This window comes from Leptonychotes weddellii, chromosome 1 (assembly GCF_054177405.1).
Source record: "Leptonychotes weddellii isolate Sample4059 chromosome 1, ASM5417740v2, whole genome shotgun sequence".
In the NCBI taxonomy this organism is placed as follows: domain Eukaryota; kingdom Metazoa; phylum Chordata; class Mammalia; order Carnivora; family Phocidae; genus Leptonychotes; species Leptonychotes weddellii.
In genome coordinates, this window is record NC_138369.1 from 96033355 (window position 1) to 96054408 (window position 21054).

Sequence of the window (21054 nt, forward strand, 5' to 3'; positions counted from 1 at the left end):
ACTTCACAGGATGAATTGGCCTCTGATAAGCCTACTGGTGTTTGAACTGGTACTTACATGATTCAGCAGAACTTAGAAGTCTGGCTAGCTATTCCACACACCTTTTCATGGAAATCACAAATATTTCCATGGAATCTTAACAAAAACAAAAACAAAACCTTATTTACCTCCCTATAATTGAGAGGGAACAGTTAAAAACAAAATTGGAGACAGAGGACAGTTCCTTAGGAGTCTTCAAATCAAAATGTATATGTATACAAATAGCCCCCACACATACACACTCATATTTTATTCCTATTTTTGAGCCTGTTTATGATGACTATGAAGACAGAAAGATGGAATTCAGATTTTTATTCCTACTATCGCCTATATAAAAATCAAGCAACATGGTGCTTGTGAGAAATGTAGATTTACTTTGTCTGTGCTCTGATTCATGGTGTTGTTGCTCAGTGCGTTGGTGATGGTACTTAAAGCCTTGCCTATACTTTAGAAATAAACAGGGAAGAAGACAATCCTCAAGAACCATTATGTAGCGGAGTACTACATACAGTATTATCTGATGTTTTTATAAAAGATTCAAAATCACCAAAGGCAAATGGTAAACTACTATGTTTTAAAAAGAGGTTGCCACAGATAGTGATGTTGAAGAAACATTTCATGAAGACTTTAAAGCTTGAGTACCTCTGAAACAAATAATACATTATATGTTAAAAAAAAAAAAAAAGAAGAAGAAGATAGCAGGAGGGAAAGAATGAAGGGGGAGAAATCGGAGGGGGAGACGAACCATGAGAGACTATGGACTCTGAGAAACAAACTGAGGGTTCTAGAGGGGAGGGGGTGGGGGAGGGGTTAGCCTGGTGATGGGTATTAAGGAGGGCATGTATTGAATGGAGCACTGGGTGTTATATGCAAACAATGAATCATGGAACACTACATCAAAAACTAATGATGTAATGCATGGTGATTAACATAACATAATAAAAAAACAAAACAAAACTTGAGGACCATATTTCTTTCTAACTGTCCAGTGCTTGAGGATGGTTTGGAAAGACAAAAGTCCTAGTTAAATGTTTGTCTTCTTAGGATACTAATGTAAGAAAGACTTATATCACATTTTAACAGAAAGTAATTGTTAAATTTCTTTTGCAAGTCAAAAGGCACTTCCAAATTTGCTTCCTCTGTCAAAAAGTGAGTGTTATCAACAGCTCACAAACTTATGTCAAGGCTTTTTTGGGGGTGGGGGGCAGTCTGGGATTAGTTAAAATCAAGGTGGGATGGTTGAGCCATATGTCACATTATATATGGACGGGGTGTGTGTGGCTGAGTTGTTATTAATATTGTGTGAGGAGAATCATGGTTAATTAATCACCTGGGGTCTCCAAAGAAAAGGGGCTCGGTGTGTTGTTCACCAGCCTTCTCTCCTCAACCTGTGGCATGGAATTTGCCAAGAACAGGGTATAAAATTAGCAATTCAATCTAGAATGATTATTCCTCTGTACTTTTGAAACAGCAATTAAAAAAAAAAAAGCACACCCCCACTCAAAGTCATTTGCTTCTTTTTCTTGTTAGAGCTGAAACGGAAAGAGGTTTGTCAAGAAAACATATTATTGAAGGTAGGTACAGCACTTCCATTTTATCTTCATTTGTGGGCTACTGATTCAAGAAACGTATCAACCAAATAGGTTCAAAACCCACTGGGAGGGGGAAAATTCTCTATAAAGAGGATCACAATCAACCACAGTCTCTCTGGGTTTTAATGTAGGAGTGTGGTGATATGGAGAAGACAATTGGGAACACAAAAGAAAAAGGACAAATTCTTTAAAACTCTTCTCATTTACAGCTGTACTAGCATTAATAAAACACTTCCCTAAGACATTTTTAAAAAGTTTTATTGAGATATAATTTACATACCATAAAAGTTTACCCGTTTAAAGTACACAATTCATTGGTTCTGAGTATAATAACAGAGTTGTACGATCATCACCATAAATTCAATTTTAAAACATTTTCATCACTCCAGAAAGAAACCTAGTACCCACTAGGAGTCACTTCCCACCTTCTCCCTACCCTCTTCCACAGCCCCAAGCAACCACTAATCTACTTTTGTCTCTATAAATTGGGCAACTCTGGATATTTCATATGAATGAGATCGTACAGTATGTAATACTTTGTGACTGGCTTTTTTTGCGTAGCATAATGTTCATGTTGTAACATGTATCAGTATCATTCCTTTTTACTGCCAAATAAAATTCCATTGTGTGGATAGACCACATCTTGTTTATTCATTCATCAGTTGATGTACCTTTGGGTTGTTTTCATTTTTTGACTTATAAATAATAGTGCTATGAATATCTGTGTACAAGTTTTGTGTGGACGTATGCTAAGACTACCATAGTTTTATTTAAAATTTTAATTTTTTTAATTCCAATACAATTAACATACAGTATTATATTAATTTCAGGTGTACAGTATAGTGATTCAGCACTTCCATACATTGCTCAGTGCTCATCACAATAAGTGTACTTTTAATTCCCTTCACCTGGGGCACCTGGGTGGCTCAGTCGTTAAGCATCTGCCTTCGGCTCAGGTCATGATCCGAGGGTCCTGGGATCAAGCCCCGCATCGGGCTCCCTGCTCAGCAGGAAGCCTGCTTCTCCCTCTCCCACTCCCCCTGCTTGTGTTCCCTCTCTCGCTGTGTCTCTCTCTCTGTCAAATAAATAAATAAAATCTTAAAAAAAAAAAAAAATCCCCTTCACCTGTTTCACCCATCCCCCCACCCACCTCTCTTCTGGTAGTCACCAGTTTGTTCTGTGTATTTAAGAGTCTGTTTTTTGGTTTGTCTCTTTTTTCTTTGTTCCTTTGTTTTGTTTCTTAAATTCCCCATATGAGTAAAATCATATGGTATTTGTCCTTCTCTGACTTATTTCACTTAGCATTATACTTTCTAGATCCATCCATGTTGTTGCAAATGGTGAGATTTCATTCTTTATAGCTGAGTAGTATTCCATTTGATATATATACGTACGTACGTACGTGTGTGTGTGTGTGTGTGTGTGTGTATCTAACCTCTTCTTAATCCATTCATCTATGAAGGAACATTCGGGTTGCTTCCATATGGTGGCCATTGTAAATAATGCTGTAATACACATAGAGGTGCATTTTATCTTTTTGAATTAGCATTTCTGTATTCTTTGGATGAATACCCAGGCGTGGAATTACTAGATCATATGGTAATTCTATTTTTAATTTTTTGAGGAACCTCCATACTGTTTTCCACAGTGGCTGCACCAGTTTGTATTCCCACCAACAGTGCGAAAGGGTTCCTTTCTGTCCACATCCACACTAACACTTGTTCGTTGTGTTTTTTATTTTTACCATTCTCATAGGTGTGAGGTGATATCTCATTGTGGTTTTAGTTTGCATTTCCTTGATGATGAGTGATGTTGAGCATCTTTTCATGTGTCTGTTGGCCATCTGCATATATTCTTTGGAAAAATGTCCATGTCTTCTGCCCATTTTTTAATTGGATTATTTATCTTTTTTGGTGCCGAGTTGTATAAGCTCTTTATATATTTTGAATATTAACTCTTTATTGGATATATCATTTGCAAATATCTTCTCCCATTTAATAGTTTGTCTTTTTGTTTTGGTGATGGTTTTTCACTGTGCAAAAGCTTTTTATTTTGGTGTAGTCCTAATAGTTTATTTTTGCTTTTGTTTCCTTTGCCAAAGGTAACATATCTAGAAAAATGTTTCTGTGGCTGATGTCAAAGAGATTACTGCTTATGTTTTCTTCTAAGAATTTTGGAGTTTCAGGTCTCACATTTAGGTCTTTAATCCATTTTGAGTTTATTTTTGTGTATGGGGTAAGAAAGCCCAATTCCGTTCCTTCGCATGTAGCTGTCCAGTTTTCCCAAAACTATTTGTTGAAGAGACTGTCTTTTTTTTCCATTGCATATTCCTGCCCTCTTTGTCATAGATTAATTGACCATATAATTGTGGGTATATTTCTGGGCTATTTTGTTCCATCAATCTATGTGTCTATTTCTGTGTCGGTACCATACTGTTTTGATTACTACAGCTTTGTAGTGTATCTTGAAATCTGGGATTGGGATACCTCCAGCTTTGTCCTTTTTCAAGATTGTTTTGGCTATTTAAGGATATTTTGTTCCATACAAGTTTTAGGATTATTTGTTCTAGTTCTGTGAAAAATGCCATTGTAGGGATTGCATTGAATCTGTTGATTGTTTGGGTAGTATGGACGTTTTAACAAAATTTTTCTCCCAGTCAGTGAGCATGGAATATCTTTACATTTGTTTGTGTCATCTTCACTTTCTTTCATCAATGTTTTATGGTTTTCAGAGTACAGGTCTTTCACCTCCTTAGTTAAATTGACTCCTAGATACTTTATTATTTTTAGTGTATTTGTAAATGGGATTGTTTTCTTAATTTCTCTTTTCTGCTACTTCATCATCGTATAGAAATGCAGCTGATTTCTGTATATTGATTTTGTATCTTGAAACTTTATTGAATTCATTTTTCAACTCTAGTAGTTTTTTGGTGGAGTATTTAGGGTTTTCTACATATGTCATCTGCAAATAGTGACAGTTTTACTTCTTCCTTACCAATTCAGATGCTTTTTATTCCCTTTTCTTGTCTGAGTGCTGTAGCTGGGATTTCCAGTATTGTGTTGAATAAAAGTGATAAGAATGAACATCCTTGTCTTGTCCCTGAGCTTAGGAGAAAAACTCTCAGTTTTTCACCATTGAATAGGATGTTAGTTCTGGGTTTTTCATATATGGCCTTTATTATGTTGGGGGTATATTCCCTCTAAACCTATTTTGTTGAGAGTTTTTATCATGAATGGATGTTGTATTTTGTCCAGTGCTTTTTCTTCATCTACTGAAATGATTATATGGTTTTTATCCTTTCTCTTGTTGATATGATATATCATGTTGATTGATTTGCAAATATTGAACCACCTTTGCATCCCAGGAATCAATCCTGCTTGATTGTAGTAAATGTTTTTTTTTTAATGTATTGTTGGATTCAGTTTGCTAATATTTTCTTGAGGATTTTTGCATCTGTGTTCATCAGAGATATTGGTCTGTAGTTCTCTTTTTCAGTGGTGTCTTTTTCTGGTTTTGGTATCAGGGTAATGCTGGCCTCATAGAATGAATTTGGAAGTTTTCCTTACTCTTCTGTTTTTTGAAAGAGTTTGAAAAGAATAGGTAGTAATTCTTCTTTAAATGTTTGGTAGAATTCACCTATGAAACCATCTGGTCTTGGACTTTTGTTTTTGGGAGTTTGTTGGTTACTTATTCAATTTCATTGCTAGTAATCAGTATGTTCAAATTGTCTATTTCCTCCTGATTCACTTTTGTGAGGTTATATGTTTCTAGGAATTTATCCATTTCATCTAGGTTGTCCATTTTTTTTGGCACATAATTTTTCAAGACTATTATAGTTTTTAAAGAGTATTATATGCATTTTAAAAAATTGTAGAAAATTACCACTCAGTAACTGATTCATGGGGCTATTGCTTTTGTGATGGTACTCAAAACTTTGTAGAGCCTAGAAATAAACAGGAAATAGTACAGTCTTCTAGAACCATTATGTAGTAGAGTACTACTCTACTTCATTGGGAGGATTATGAGAATTATGAGGAATTTTTATGTATTTCTTATTTGTTTATATATAACAAAAATGTTGCACCTGCACCTATTGCAATAAAGGAAAAATGTTAAATGGGACTAAACAGATCCGAGATTTTTATAACTTTAGATTCATGATTAATCATTAAGACAGATGATTTTTCTTCTTTTTAAAACTAGTTTCATTTATGAAATACCAAAGTCAATAAAAACATGAAATGTACTCTAATCTCACCACTTTAAAAATAAAAATAAACAAATCCTTCCTTTGCTTATCTTCTCTCATTTCACAGTGTGACAATATGGGGCATGTCCTTCCCAACTAGTCCCCACAGTTAAATTGTTCTATCATCTATCTATCTATCTATCTATCTATCTATCCACATTTACTTGTAAGTACAAAAACATAAGTATGAAACCAGGGGAATCAAACTGTACATATTAACCTAAAATCTACTTTTTTTGCAATTAAAATAATTTTAGACATACACATGATTTGTAGGTTATTTCTTGGTCTTAGTATTATAAAGAATTATACAAATGGCCATCCTTATGTAAATGTGATAGATAGTGGAGCAGCATTGTTAGGTCAAAGAATAATGCATGTTTTTTTAAATTATTTTCTAAAAAGGAATATACCAATCTGATGGATGAGCTGGTTTTATTTGTTTAGTTATACATTTATTTAGTAATGCGTTTTAGCTACTTTTTATAATTTTGTGCTTCTTTTTCTGGGAACCAGCTCTTCATGTTCTTAAGCTATTTTTCTTTTGAGTTGTTTGTCTTGATCTTATTAATTTTTCAGGAGCTCTTTGTATATTAATAATGTTCACTCTTTGTCAGTTACACGTGTTGCAAAAATTTTCTTCCAGGCTGTCATTTCATTGTGAAGTTTTTTTCCTCCCCATGAACCTAATCTGAAAGATAATGTTGAGAGGTGCCTGGGTGGCTCAGCTGGTTAAACATCTGACTTCAGCTCAGGTCATGATCTCAGGGTCCTGGGACCGAGCCTCAGTTGGGCTCCCTGCTCAGCAGGGGTTGGGGGGGAGAGTCTACTTGTCCCTCTCCCTCTGTACCTCCCTCCACTTGTATGCTCACTCACTCTCTCTCAAATAAATGAATGAAAGTCTTTTAGAAAAAAGATAATGTTGAATTTGAAGACATTCATTGCAGTTTAGAAGTTAGAGATCTTTATTAACCTATAAAGAAAACTTGGAAAGATCTTAGACTTCCACTGGAAAAAAAATAATTTTGGTGTTCAATCATTTAATTTAAAATAGAGACTTTTAAAAGGGGCACCTGGCTGGCTCAGTCCATAGAGCATATGACTCTTAATCTTGGGGTTGTGAGTTTGAGCCCCATACTGGACCTAGAGATTATTTTTTAAAAATTAAAAAAATTTAAAACTAAAATAAAATGCCAGATCATAGAGAATATATTTATATTAATATTTCACATATATGTAATTTTTTAACAGTGATAATTATATCAGTCAGTTGTTTCCAAAGTTTTTGTATGAGTTTGGTATTTCTCATTAACTGATTTTTAATATATTTGTAAGCACTGGCCTTTGAAACCAAACAAACAGTGCTTCAAGTTTCAACTGTGTCATTTATGAGCTAGGACTCTTTGTGCAAGTTATTTAACCTCACTAAACCTCCATCTCCTTGATTATACGATGGGCTATAAATATTCCTACCTCACAACATTACTATACAGAGACTGAAATTAGACAATTCACATTGAGCACAGTATCTGTCACATAATAAGCACTTAATAAATGTTATTTTTGTCATTATCATCATCATTCTTAGTAGTGCAACTGTTAGTCTTCATACCCTAGATAAGGGCAGCTTTGACTAAGTAACATTCTAAGGCCACCACAATGAATAAGCACATTCTAGCACTAGAGAAAGCTACCCCAAATTCCTACCCCCAAAAAATCCCTTCTCAGGCCTTCATGTCCAATTTGTAAAACACGAGTAAAACCCAACCTGCCTCTTAAAACTCTTACCATTCCTGCCCTAGCACTTGCCCATGTGATTTGAGTGATGTACCATGAGAAATAACCGCCCCCCCAAAAAGAAATAATCTACGTAAGCTTGTTGTACCAAGCTGAAAAACAAGGCAGCAGTGTGCTGCCTAGAAAGTTCTTGTCCCTCTTTTCTTTTTAATCTAGTTGATTAAAAAAGATTCAAGAAATGGTTCAGGATGGCAATCAACAGAGAACATAAAATCGAGGAGAGAAAGAATGGAGAAAGTTGCTGTGCTTTTTACTGAATCGCCGTTGCTTTAATACTTACCGGTGTGCGCATCATTTCAAAATTCTCTCTTTTAAATCAGTTTTCTTCAAGCCTCAAACAACTTAACAGAAATACCTTAAATTCTCTGTCCCTTTAAATAAGTCAAGGAATTCTCTTAGGAACTAATCTCTCAGGATGGATAAACCAGTTCAACTGAAATTCACATTGACCCAGGTTCAAACTTTAACACAAAATTTCAAACTTCTGGGACTGAAGAATTGAGATCATTAATTAGTATGTTGTTACTGTTTATTTTGTAGTTCATAGTTTTAGCCAAAGACAAAGATATTCATGAGTCCAAGAGCATCAGCTAAAAGGATATTTCTAAGCAGGCTGAAATTAGGGAATTGAGTGAATTTTCAGGGAAAGAAAGTGGGAGGGGGAGGGGACATGAGATTTCTAGACCCAAAATAAAGTTTGAAGAGGTTTACAAATCATTGTCCTTGGGTTTCATTGATACTTGTTTTGTGATGAAGGTGATCTTACTGAACATTGGAGATTCTTATGCATGTTATATTTAGAAAGGGTTCTTAGAGGACAGACAGAAGTCCAATTCGTGTAGAGTTCAGGCCACTTGAGTGCTGGTGACTTTGGCCACCTGAGCTGGTTTACAGAGTGTAAAATGAGCTTGACTTGTACATAACGCAGTTTTCAAAAAATTCATATGAAAGACCTTTTCAGTGAGCCCAAGTTCCTTTAGTTAGATCCAGTTAGGAACAACATGCTCCTTGGATTCACAAGAGGGAGGTAGAAATTTCACAATGGGAGGTTTATTGTATCCATTTAGAATCCCAAGGTCCTCTCAAGCTCTGAAAGTCTATTCATTCAGCCATTCCACAAACATTCTTTAAGTCCCAATTTTACCAGTGTTAAAATTTAGCAGATCAAGTTTCCTTAGTATCTTACAGGTAAGAATAGAAATAGTTTGGTAAGTCAAATTGTAAGACTAAAGTAAACTGTGCTTTTATAGGCAAAGGCTGTGTCTGAGTGTATATTTGTCTTTCAGGTGAATGACACTTTTGTTGTGATTCAAACCACAAACTCATTATCATGATTTGAGGAGTAGGAGAGGAAAATAATCTGAGAAGCTGCTTAGACCTTTTTAATGAATGGCAAATGTCAAACCCAACTTCTCTGAACTTTTATTTTAAAAATTTAATTTATGATTTTTTCAATGAAAGAGGAAATTTCTTAACAGATGGCTTCACCACAATTTCTTCCCAGTGTTCCATGTTCATACTTAACTGAAATCACCCACTCAGGATAACCATGTTTCATCATGGGAGGGGTAGCCACAGACCTTATTCTAATACAGCACAGTTTTATTTTTTATTTTTTTATTTTTTTTAAAGATTTCATTTATTTATTTGACAGAGAGATCACAAGTAGGCAGACAGGCAGGCAGAGGGAGAGGGAGAAGCAGGCTCCCTGCTGAGCACAGAGCCCCTTGTGAGGCTCGATCCCAGGACCCTGGGATCATGACCTGAGCCGAAGGCAGATGCTTAACCATCTGAGCCACCGAGGCGTCCCACAGCACAGTTTTATAAAAACAAGCAGACCTGTCTTAAGTCATGACTGAGAGGTCTGCCAAGAAGAAGGCGGAAAATTATATACGGAAAAATTGCCCATCATTTAAGGCAACATTTTTTTTTCAAGCTGGAAAGGAAAGCAAATGTGTGGACACCGCATGTTTGAATAGAACCCTCACAGAATCTCCAGACTACTGATTTCCTTATTTCTACACAGTTCAACAGACAACACGGAACACCTGAACCATCTCTGACCATGCCAGTCTGCTTAACTTCTGAAATGGGCGTATTTCTTTAGATGCCTGTGAAGTTGGCTTACATTGAATTAAAGTTTAGCTTATAAACGATACAATTCCTGTTCATCTTAAGAACCTAAAAGAAAAATCAACTTCGATTTCTTTTTACTACAGTCACTTGAAAGCTATTTTCTTATCACCCAGCCACCCCATCCCTCCCACCCCCAAAACCTTTGGCACATGTGTTCCTTTAAAAAAAAAAAAAGCTATTTTCTTTACATAACATCATTTAGTATCCTGTGGACTTTTGAGGAATTACCAATTAGCTTGCAGACATCTCCTCAAGGACAGGGAGCTTTTTTCCTGCTTCTCCTATATTCACGCCCACAGATACTGGGTAGTGCCGAGGGACAGGCTGAAGTCCAAAGTGACTTCAGCAAGTGCATTCACTGCAGCAGCGCACTTGCCTACCTTAGGTTATGATTAGCAGCCCGGATGCCCCTCTGCAGCCAAGGTTAATGCCTTTTTGCATGTCTACTTAAACTTAAAACAATACCTGGCTCCAAGCCAATGCTCAACAAACATTTGCTAAGTGGGGCTACAACATGACTATTTGCTCATTGGAGATAAACCCTGAATGGCTTTGTTGAGCATGTCTTTATGTTGCTACAATTTAACTATTTCTATAAGATTAAAGCATCCAAATGGGAAAGGGCAGGAGTGCCTGATTTGGTTTGTAGTCACATGAAAGATTAAAGCATAAAGATCGTTTAACTCTAGTTTGTCTTTGGATAAATGAGGAAACCAGGGCCCAAAGATGCTGAGACAATGTCAGCAAGGCCCAAATCAGTACCCTGCATCCCAAACCCTTTGCCTCGCCTGCACATAGACCTCGCCTCTGAATGCCAGGCTGCTCCGTCCACCAGCCAAGAGCTCCGTGTGCTTGACTAACGTGCGGCTCAGACTTCTGTGGCTCCCACCAGTCTGCTTTCCCCCTGACTTCCCTGTCTTACTAAGAGTCCCTTCACTTTTCAGGCCAAATATCTGAGAGTCATCCTCGATTCCTTGACCTCCACACTCTGTACCCAGCACACCTACCAGTCCCCTTATTTCTACTTATGCTACTTGTCCCGATTTTGAACACTTTGTCCCAACTTGGCCCACTTTCCCTGCTGTCGTGACCTCTCAATGGCCACCCTCCCTGCTTTCACTCCTGCCTCCTCCAGGTCATCCTCAGCAGACCTGTGACCAGCTCAAAATGGAAATCCGATAAAGTAATTTCCCCTGTTTAACTCCCCCCTCCCAGCCCTCCCCCCCCACTCCCGCTCAGTGATTTTCCATCTCACAGAGAGTAAAACCCAGAATTTCCACCATGGATTTCAAGGCTTGATGTGATTGAGATTTTCAAAGTTAGGGACAGGGTCTCTTAGAGGCACAATCTCCTACTTCATTTCAGAGTCAGCGTGGGGGTTCAGGTGGGTCACTGATGTGACGTAACACATGATTTCTTATATTCTCGCATGAATACACCTGAATCTCAGCCTAAATATCCAGGGAAAAAATGCCTTCCTGAGAAAGAATGGAGAGGCACGGAATGATCACTTACGATAACACTGACCTTCATATGGAGGGCCTGCCATTATTTACGGGTACACATTACTACCTTGAGCGGTGACCTGTGCCCAACATGCTCTCACTGCACTGTTTGCTCCTCGGGGATAAATACGGTGTCCATGCATCTCTATACCCCGGGAGCCCAGCACATTTTGGGGATCATACTGGGATTTAGCCCATGCTTAGGACATGGGAGAGTGAATGACTCAAGTCCTGGCCGACCACACAGCACTACAAACGGGCCGAGCCAGCTGCAGCTTTTTCTCGTAGTTACTCTCTGCCCATGCTGAGCTGTTTAGAAGAGACACCGAGGGATAGGGCCATTATCAGAAAGGGGGACACTTGCTTTCAGTGCCAGGAAGGGCCAGAACTGTCACTAAATGCCTCCCTCCAAAACCAGGAGGTCCAGTGAAAATCCTTAGCATTGAGTCTTTGGCACCTCTCATTCTGAACCTTTCCAGATGTTAGCACCACTGTGATAATCACCACATTTCTATAGATTACTGTGCTTACAAAGTGCTTGACAGCTGGTTTTATTTGCTCTCCCGGAGCAGTGATCCTGAAGGTAGTATGTATTGTTATCTCCACTGCAGATCAGAGACCTGAGTCACCAAAAAAAAGGGGGGGGGGTTCAAATAACCCAAGTGGAAACACAGAGCATGCTAGAGGACAGATTTCCAACCTTTCCAACCTGTGATACCCTATTATTTGTTCGTTTGGTTATTCTGTCCTCCCCTTACTTCCTCCAATACATATACTTGCTTCCAAAAAGTGGCTCATATCATAGTGCTTTTTAAGGTTAATTTAATTTCAAGCTGCCCCTTGAGAGAGCTGGCAATACCCCAGGCCTGAAAGTCACTGCAGTTTTTCGAGAGCAAGCCTTGGACCTTGTAACACCCATCTGCCCTAATCTCTTCGTCAATGCTTCTTTTAACAAGCTACTATCACAGACAATCCTTTCTCAATGAATGAAAAATATTTCCGGAACTATATCCAAGCACTTCATTTTCCTGTCAGAAAAGTAATTGTGGCTGGCTGGTATACCAGTTTGAAAAATCAAATTTAAATGAGCCAAATTTAAATTTATAAGAGCCTCATTTAACATGCAATTAATTTTATGCCTATAATAAAAAGAGAAAAACCACCGGTCTTCCTGAGGAATTAAATAGGCTGATAAGGAAATGCTGTGCCTCATGGAAATGAGATAAATTTGTTCTTGAACTGTCATCCTTTTGGTTGCATAATATTATATACAATACATTCTATTTCAGGGAAGTATTAATTTTACTGAAATTAAATCATTTTTTCTGAGTACTCCTAGGAATGTGACCAAATGGTTAGGGCTAAAACTTAGATTATTGGTTCCAGATTTTTTTTTAAGTTCTCTCTCTCCTTTATATTACCTAAGTCTTTATAGCTTTTAGTGTTTTCGTTTCTTCCCCCAAAGAACAGGGAATAATAGAAATGGTAGAACTCAGCTATATTTAAGGTTCTTCAAACTTTGTTTCAATCAGTAAAAGGTTGAGCAAAACCTTCATTTGCCAATCCTTTTATTCCTGTTACAACACATGTGTACATTAAGATGGGCTTGGCAATCATTTATTTCTGACATACCATTTTAATGTTTTTGATGTGCAATAAATATATCCCATCCCACTGTAAGCCCGTTAAGTTATTCATAACATGACAGTGATTTGCATTTTTTCAAGAAGAAAGAAGTTAAACTCTTGGGCTACTTTTTATTCTAAACTTTGCTCCTGGATATGGCCACGAATGAGTCACCGTGAAAGATCATTACTGGGTATGTGTTTTCTGGTGAGGTAGGAGTACTGAAATTATTGAGAAAGTTATAAGACTTTTTTTTTAAAGATTTATCTATTTTAGAGAGAGAAAGAAAAAAAGAGCAGGGGGGTAGGGGCAGATGGAGAGAGAGAGAGTCTTAAGCAGACTCCACACTGAGTGTAAAGCCTGATGCACGGCTTAATCTCACAACCCTGAGATCGCAATCCTTGAGCTCATGACCTGAGCTGAAACCATGAGTCACATGCTTAACTGAACTGTGCCACCCTATAAGACTTTTCTTTGTTGAGGACAAAGACAGCCTTTGATATATTTTTTAAAGGTTCTAGGGGCCAATTAATATATCGTTGTATTCAGTGTCTTTTTGAAACTAATACAGTGCTTTTTTTAAAGTAAATGTTTGAAGGAAACCAAACTTGAACTATTTCTATTTTATTTTATTTAAATTCAATTAATTAACATATGGTGTATTATTAGTTTCAGAGGTAGAGTTCAGTGATTCTTCAGTTGCATAGAACACCCAGTGCTCATCATATCACGTGCCCTCCTTAATGCCCCTCACCCAGTTACCCCATCCCCCCGTCCACCTCCCCTCCAGCAACCCTCAGTTTGTTTCCTAGGGTTAAGAGTCTCTTAAACTTTAACTATTTCTTTTTTTTTTTTTTTAAGATTTATTTATTTATTTGACAGAGAGAGACACAGCAAGAGAGGGAACACAAGCAGGGGGAGTGGGAGAGGGAGAAGCAGGCTTCCCATAGAGCAGGGATCCCGATGCGGGGCTTGATCCCAGGACCCTGGAATCATGACCTGAGCCGAAGGCAGACGCCTAACCGACTGAGCCACCCAGGCGCCCCCAACTTTAACTATTTCTAATAGTGCTTACATTTGTACTTTTTGGGTTTTTCCTGCCTTGGTTGCCAGGGCTGAAGGGCTCCCTCCAGAGGCTGCAGCTCGAGTATGTGGACGTAGTCTTTGCAAACCGACCGGACAGCAACACCCCCATGGAAGGTGAGTGAAGAAATTTGATGAAAGACTCTAGAGTTATTGATTCTAACTGGATGACTCATTTCACTACTAGTAGGAAATGAAATACATTCAGACTGATTTGGTTGAATGGGGAAAATGAACCCCTTTCCAGTCAATGTCTTTCAGTCTCAGCATTTACCCTTAAGGCCAGAGCTCTGCATCCTGCATCTTCATTCCTTTTTGAAGCACCCACAGGCATTGGGACTGTGGCTCCTGCTGGTTACAGTGCTCCCTTTTTCCAGGTTCATCTCATTTCTGCAATTTCATCAACTGAAAGAATAAAATTAATTGGAAGGGGAGTTTATAACCCAGCCATCATTATTTAGGAGTAAGTCCCTTGATGAATTTCCTCTTTTGTAATGACTAGGTCAGATTAGCTTCCAATCTGTGGTAACAGGTGCTAAGTGGTACCATGAGCAGAGGTTTATGGGAGTGACTACTTCAAAATGAGACTCTTCATTGCAATTTGGGTTTTGATTTTCAAGGAGCTGCAACATTTTAGTCCCTTTTTGTTACAACTGTTTGAAGACAATAGGCATCTTCCTGTGGAAACTTTGAGAATGTTCCTAAAACTAAATTTTCTTCAATTTACATTTATTTATGGAGTCTACCTAAGATGATTGAGAAAGAAGATAGTTTGGGGGGGACATATTAGCATGTTCTACTTAAGTAGAACTACTTACAGTCTTATGGATTAGACTTACCTTAGGTGAATAAGAACAAAGATATCTGGGGGATAAGAGGAAAAAAGAATGTTCTGTCATTTAAGGCTTATAATATGACATACAGTTACACATTTTCAAAGAATTAGAATAGGGCAAATTCTATTAACTATTCAAAATTATACTGAAGATAAATTTGTCCTTGATGATTCAAAAGGTGGTCCAGGATCTTATAATAAATCAGGTTCTATAAAGGTTTATTCTTGCTATAGGGTTATAGAAGTTATAGAAGTACAAATGATTGTACATAGGAAAGTATATATGAATTTTTCTGTAGGTTGCATTTCTGACAAAATATTATGGAAATTATTTTCCTTGCCATTTATCTCTTAACTACAGAGAAATGTTAAAAATATATTTTTATATATCTAATTTTCTCTTAGAGCCTTCTGCTTTCTTGATTCTGAGTAAATCAGGAGTTTATCATAGAACAATATCAGTGTTGGAAATTCATAATAAGAATTATCCATGGAAATGACATAAAAATGCATATTTTTATCAAGGCGAAGAATAGGTATTTCATAAAGCAGTCATAAACATCTTATTAGTGTAAGAAGTGCTTATTGCAAGGATAACATGATGTCACACTCTCCTCAATGACACATTGAAAGAGAATGCTAAAACTATCTGATAAACAAAAGTGTCAAATAAAATGCCATTTGGTGGGGACTGTGAAAGACTGAAATTGCTTCCAAGTGCCTAGTGCCACTATTTTCCTCTTTGGAAAAGAATCCTTTGCAATTACACCATGTACAGGATAGAAAAACATTTGGGATTTTCCCGGGTCTTTTTTTATTTTTTTGCCCATTTTGCGCATCCTGCCCCTATGTCTAATTTTAGAGCTGTAATTCAGGAATCTCTCAAACAGAAAACATTATAATTTGCATTCTATACCTATAGAAGGAGGAAGTTCTCAATTAGGATCTAAGCTATGTGATATTGATAAGATAATGGTGTCTTTTATGTGAACATTATGTGTTGAAGTTTAGTAGAAGGGAGCTTCAGAGTGCTAAACAAACCAACGGCAACAACATTCGAAACACCAGATTGCTGCCCAATAGAATTTGTAACTGCAGCATTGTCCAGCCTTTGCTAGAATTGGAGAACATGTTAATTTTCCCCGCATTTCTCATATAAAATTCCACAGAGCAGAAAATTTTATCAAGCTATTTTGTCAAGAGTCACTGTCCAAGTTCAGAAGTCTAATGAAGGAGGCCAAACAATAGAAATTTGCACTTGATGATAAGATCAAGGAACATGGCATTTTGTAGCTCTGCGGCCATCCACCATTTCAATGCTGGAATGTAGTCGGCTCTCCCCACCCTCCACCAAAGGGATCCATTCCTAGCTGGCCCATCAGGCTCTAAGGCTTATTCCTCTGGGAGGATTTAGCAGGGACATACCAAAGAAATTCCTCAAGTAGGACTTGTTCCAGATTGAAATCGCTTCCCTGTAATTTCTCCCTGGCTTTCAGAAAATGTGTATCCTCAAACTTAGTATGCTAATTTGTTCCAAGGTGGGCCTGGTGGAGATGCTGGTGTGATACTAGTCTCTGGAAACTTATTCTCTGCTTTCTGTGTCTTCTACTTTACTGTAGCAGAGGGCAGCACTGATCTGGGCAATAGAGAGAAGAAGAAATAGGAAATAAAAAGAAAATGAGAACTAGACAGGGATTGCCAGGAGGCCTTGGGTGCATTTGCTCCCTTAAAAATGGAAGAATATGGCATCTAAGCTATTTCTGGATTCATGTTGTTATTAAGATTCATTTCTGCCATGAGTTTCTAAGTCATAAGTTGTGTGTGAGTGAAGGTTGTACATGTACAATGGGGTCTACCTCAGCGGGCTATTAGTGTTTCTAAAAACAGCAAGAAACTAAATATTATATATAATCAGAATTACCCTTCAAAAGCCTATAGTAGTTCTTTGTTAGTCAATGTTACTCTATAGTCTTTAACTAGTTTTCAATTTCCTCTGCAAATATAGTGACAAAACCATGACTGGATACTTGCCCAGCCCCCCAACCCCCCCTTTTCTAATTTTTGTAATGGTCAGAAAACCCTTAATATCGTTCACATACTTTTCTTTATTTCAGCAACTCACATTGGCAATTTTAGGTTCGACTGCATCCATTCCTGTCTAATATAAGTGATGTAACTGTGGCTGCCAAGTGCATAGTGATGAAGTTTCATATATTAAATCTACATATGTTGGCACTGTACTGCGTGTGTGTGTCTGGGTATCTCATATTAGACCCTTAGCCTTTGAAAATCATTTTTATTGGTTTCAACCATTCCTATCAACTCCGTGGAGCCACGGCACATGCTAAGCTATAATTTTGGTGAGGCACCTGGTTTAAACCCCAGGGACCTAATGAGAGAGCCCAGTGCAGCTTTCTGAGACACGTTTTAAACTTTGATTTAAGTTTATTAAAATGCCAACCCATTCATTTGATTTGCACCTTGAAAGGATGTTAATTGGGAATGTTTCTAAAATAAACCAAGATGAGTTTCATTCAGTTTCTCCATATCCTATGGCAACCAACTGAGCCAGAAAAAGATGAGCAGTGGCATCTTCTTCATAATATATAGGCATCATATATCCAATTAGTTGGTGTCTTCCCTTCTTCTTTAGAAAACCAGTAGACAAAAAGTGAGCCCTCTCAAAAGAATGGCTGTAAATTCCAAATGTGCCATCAGTGGAGAACATGGTTAAGATGCTTAATTTGCAATCTGCAAGCCTATGCAGTGCAATTACATTTTACAGCATGGGACGATGTTCCTGACAACAGAGGGGGAACTCTTGTACTTTTCCCTCTGTCCTTCTTGTTTATTTTTTCTGGTTCACCTAGTAGGAAGTCATTTTTCTTTCACAGCATCTGCCATACCATCTGTCTCTTCTACAATATCTGGCATCAATGGTGTGTGTTTCAATCCCAGAAAGAAAAAAAAAAAATCAGCCCCGTATCCCATTTCTTCTTTCTTATGCTGCTGTGTTCTTACCAGAGTCACTGACAGTTCCTTGTGCTCTCTGCTACTCATATTCTTAATTCTCTCATTTCCATAAATCCCAGTGTGTATTTCAGAATCTTCTCCTGAGCTCATACAAAAGAAACTTCATTCCAACATAAGTCAGCCTCGAAAGGGATAGACACAGAGCATTTGTGTGTCTGAGGACCTGTATTAGAGGTTTTTTGGTTTGGTGTTCTGTCATTCCCAAGTGTCAGGCTAATTTCTCTCTATATATCCTTCTCATTGTTCCAGAGAGTGAGTGAGTGAGCATTACTAGAGGGCAGGAGTCTACAAACCATGGACTACTTGTGAATAACAGAAAAAAAGAGGGGAACTGTTTTTGTTTGCATAGCTTTTTATTTTTTTTTAAGATTTTATTTATTTGACAGAGAGAAAGCAGGGGGAGCGGCAGGCAGAGGGAGAAGCGGGCTCCCCACAGAGCGGGGATGAGAATCGATTCCAGGACCCTGGGATCACGACCTGAGCCGAAGGCAGACACTCAACCGACTGAGCGACCCAGGCGCCCAGTTTGCATAGCTTTTTAAAAAGGAAAAGAGAAATCCCACCAATGTGTTGATCTGAGAATATGATGATTTTTTAATGAAATCATATTTTAATTTAAAAAACATTTGGAATTCAGCCTTCTAACTTTTATTTAGAGCTTTTTGCCAAAACTAGTTAATCTCACAGACTCTCTTAGTCATTAGGTGTTTTCCCAACCTAATTACAGTTCCATTTTTTTTTTCCTGCTAGCAATTCAATGCAGACATAAACAATACAGATTGTCTTTTTTACTTATTTTTTAAGATTTATTTGACAGGGAGAGAGAAAGCGCACAAGCAGGGGGACAAGTAGAGGGAGAAGCAGACTCCGCACTGAGCAGGGAGCCCTGAGGGGCTCGATCCCAGAACCCTGGGATCATGACCTGAGCTGAAGGCAGACGCTTAACTGACGGAGTCACCCTGGTACCCCCAGATGTCTTTTTAAAATAAGAGAGACAATATCAAATTAGCTTCACTTAGTTCCCACAATATCATCATGTCAAACAGCCCATTCCATAAGTATTTACTTCCTGCTAAGCCATCTTGTTTGGTGTCCCCATATGCAAGCAGGAATCCATAGATATTCAGGTATCTAGGATATCCAATGACAGCTAAAAAAATACCAGAAAGTAACACACATTTCAGCATCCCAAATTTTCTCCGTTTTTCAATTCCAGAACACTGGATCTAGATATTTAGATCCAAAGCAAAGTTTTCAGAACAAAAATTTAATGACCTAAAAACTAGAAATGTCACCTAAGCACAATGGATCATCCCTCTGCCTTTATATTTTATTATCTTCCCTGAAAGACACTCTCAATCTTTCCCCCAAGACATAATGATACCAGGCAGAAATCTTCTGCAAATAGTCATTAGCAGCACTAATTATTATGCAAGTCATATGTGTATTTTGAATTTTCTATTAGTTACTTTCAAAAGGTAAAAAGAAACAGATGAAAATAATTGTAAAAATATATTTTAGGGGTGGTGGCTGGCTCAGAGCATGCAACTCTTGATCTCAGGGTTGTAAGTTCAATGCCCACATTGGGTGTAGAGATTACTTAAAAATAAAAAAAAAATCTTTAAAAAATACATATATATATTTTCAATTTAACCGGATATATAAAAATATTATTTCAACATGTAATTAATATAAAAATTATTTTTTTAAGATTTTTTATTTATTTACTTGACAGAGCACAAGCAGGTGGAGTAGCAGGTAGAGGGAGAGGGAGAAGCAGGTTCCCTGCTGAGCAAGGAGCCCAATGCGGGGCTTGATCCCAGGACCCTGAGATCATGACCTGAGTCGAAGGCAGTTGCTTAACCAACTGAGCCACCCAGGCGCCCCAATATAAAAATTATTAATGAGATTATTTTCACACTAAGTCTTTGAAATCTGTTGTGCTTTTCATGCTTATAGCACGTCTTAATTTGGATCAGCCACATTTCAAATGCTTCATAGCCACATGTGGCTACTGACAACTGAATTTGATCATACGCAGGTCTATAAACTCTATTTCCAGTCTAGCAGAGCAACAGACACATAGTAGGTGCTCAGTAAATATTTATTATGTGGATAGATGGATAGATGGATGGATGAATAATTGGATGAATGAATGAATAAGTGTTGAGCAACTGAATGAGTGAAGCTCTAAAGTGAAATAGATCCAACTTTATTTTTCTCTACTTGAAAACCTATTTTGGTTTCCTAATATCTACAAACATTCTGGCACCTGATCTGGTTCAACATACTTCAGGGTGATGTTGAGGACAGGTTGCTGGCAAACATCCCCAACACACTCTTACATTCCGTTTCTCCTCACCAGCAACAACAGTAGCCTCCAGATGCCAGGTCTTTCTCCAGAAATCTGACTGATACCTAAATGAGCAGAAATGAATGGAGGGATGATTCTTTGGCAGTTCAGCTGAACCTGAGGATTACTATATCAAATTAAAATTATCTAATGCATTTCATTTATGACCCTGGCCAGGATGCTCCTGAGAGTCTCTAATGCCCATCAGATCAATTTAACCTTCTGGTTTGAAAGGCCGGGACAGCTGAGTTTTCAAGAAATTAATTTGGAGAAAATGATTTTCATATCCAAGAAGATGAGCCAAAACCTACCAACTCTGTGGCAAAAAAAAAAAGAGCATTCCAATTTTGTTACATCAGTTTTATTTGCATTTTAACTGCAAATTCACCAAAAACTGGACTGCTACTTTAGACCTATTCATCTGATGTCTTATCCTTTACAAAACAACAAGTCATTTAACAAAAAGAGATATTTCTTTCATCTGTTCTAAGAAACAGCATTGGAGATGGTTGGATTCACTTTGGGTTCTTTCGGTCTCTAGTATGGCTTTTTAGAAAATCTCATGTTGCTGTTCACTGTGGGCCTCCTTCTCATTGGGACAGTTATTTCTGCAAAGTGGACTGGGGGAATCTTAGATGGGGGGCACAGCTTCAAATCCTGGCTTTACCACTTACTGTACTGTATACCAGCGCAAGTTACTACCCCACTGAGGCTCAGGTTCCTCACCTAAAAATAGAGGCAACATAGAAAGTGACTTCTGACTGAGTTAACAGTGTGGGCACAGGAGGGTGAAGCAAACGAGCCCC

General features: G+C 37.8%; 1 protein-coding gene and 1 long non-coding RNA gene across 8 annotated transcripts in view; one reads left to right on the plus strand and one right to left on the minus strand.

The window, feature by feature from the left end:
* Positions 1–21054, plus strand: part of KCNAB1 (potassium voltage-gated channel subfamily A regulatory beta subunit 1) — a 370920-nt gene that overhangs the window by 295726 nt on the left and 54140 nt on the right. For all 6 annotated transcript variants that reach the window (XM_081828363.1, XM_081828375.1, XM_081828385.1 and 3 more), the window contains 2 exons: positions 1570–1613; positions 14058–14144. In XM_081828363.1, coding sequence (XP_081684489.1) covers positions 1570–1613; positions 14058–14144 — 131 coding nt within the window. The remainder of the gene's footprint in view (positions 1–1569; positions 1614–14057; positions 14145–21054) is intronic.
* The window catches only part of LOC145723008 (uncharacterized), a 171643-nt gene that overhangs the window by 116105 nt on the left and 34484 nt on the right, over positions 1–21054 (minus strand). Inside the window, exon 2 of one of the 2 annotated variants that reach the window (XR_014147706.1) lies at positions 14302–14432. The exons of the other annotated variant lie outside the window; for it this stretch is intronic. This is a non-coding gene — a long non-coding RNA (uncharacterized LOC145723008). The remainder of the gene's footprint in view (positions 1–14301; positions 14433–21054) is intronic. 2 annotated transcript variants of the gene reach the window in all.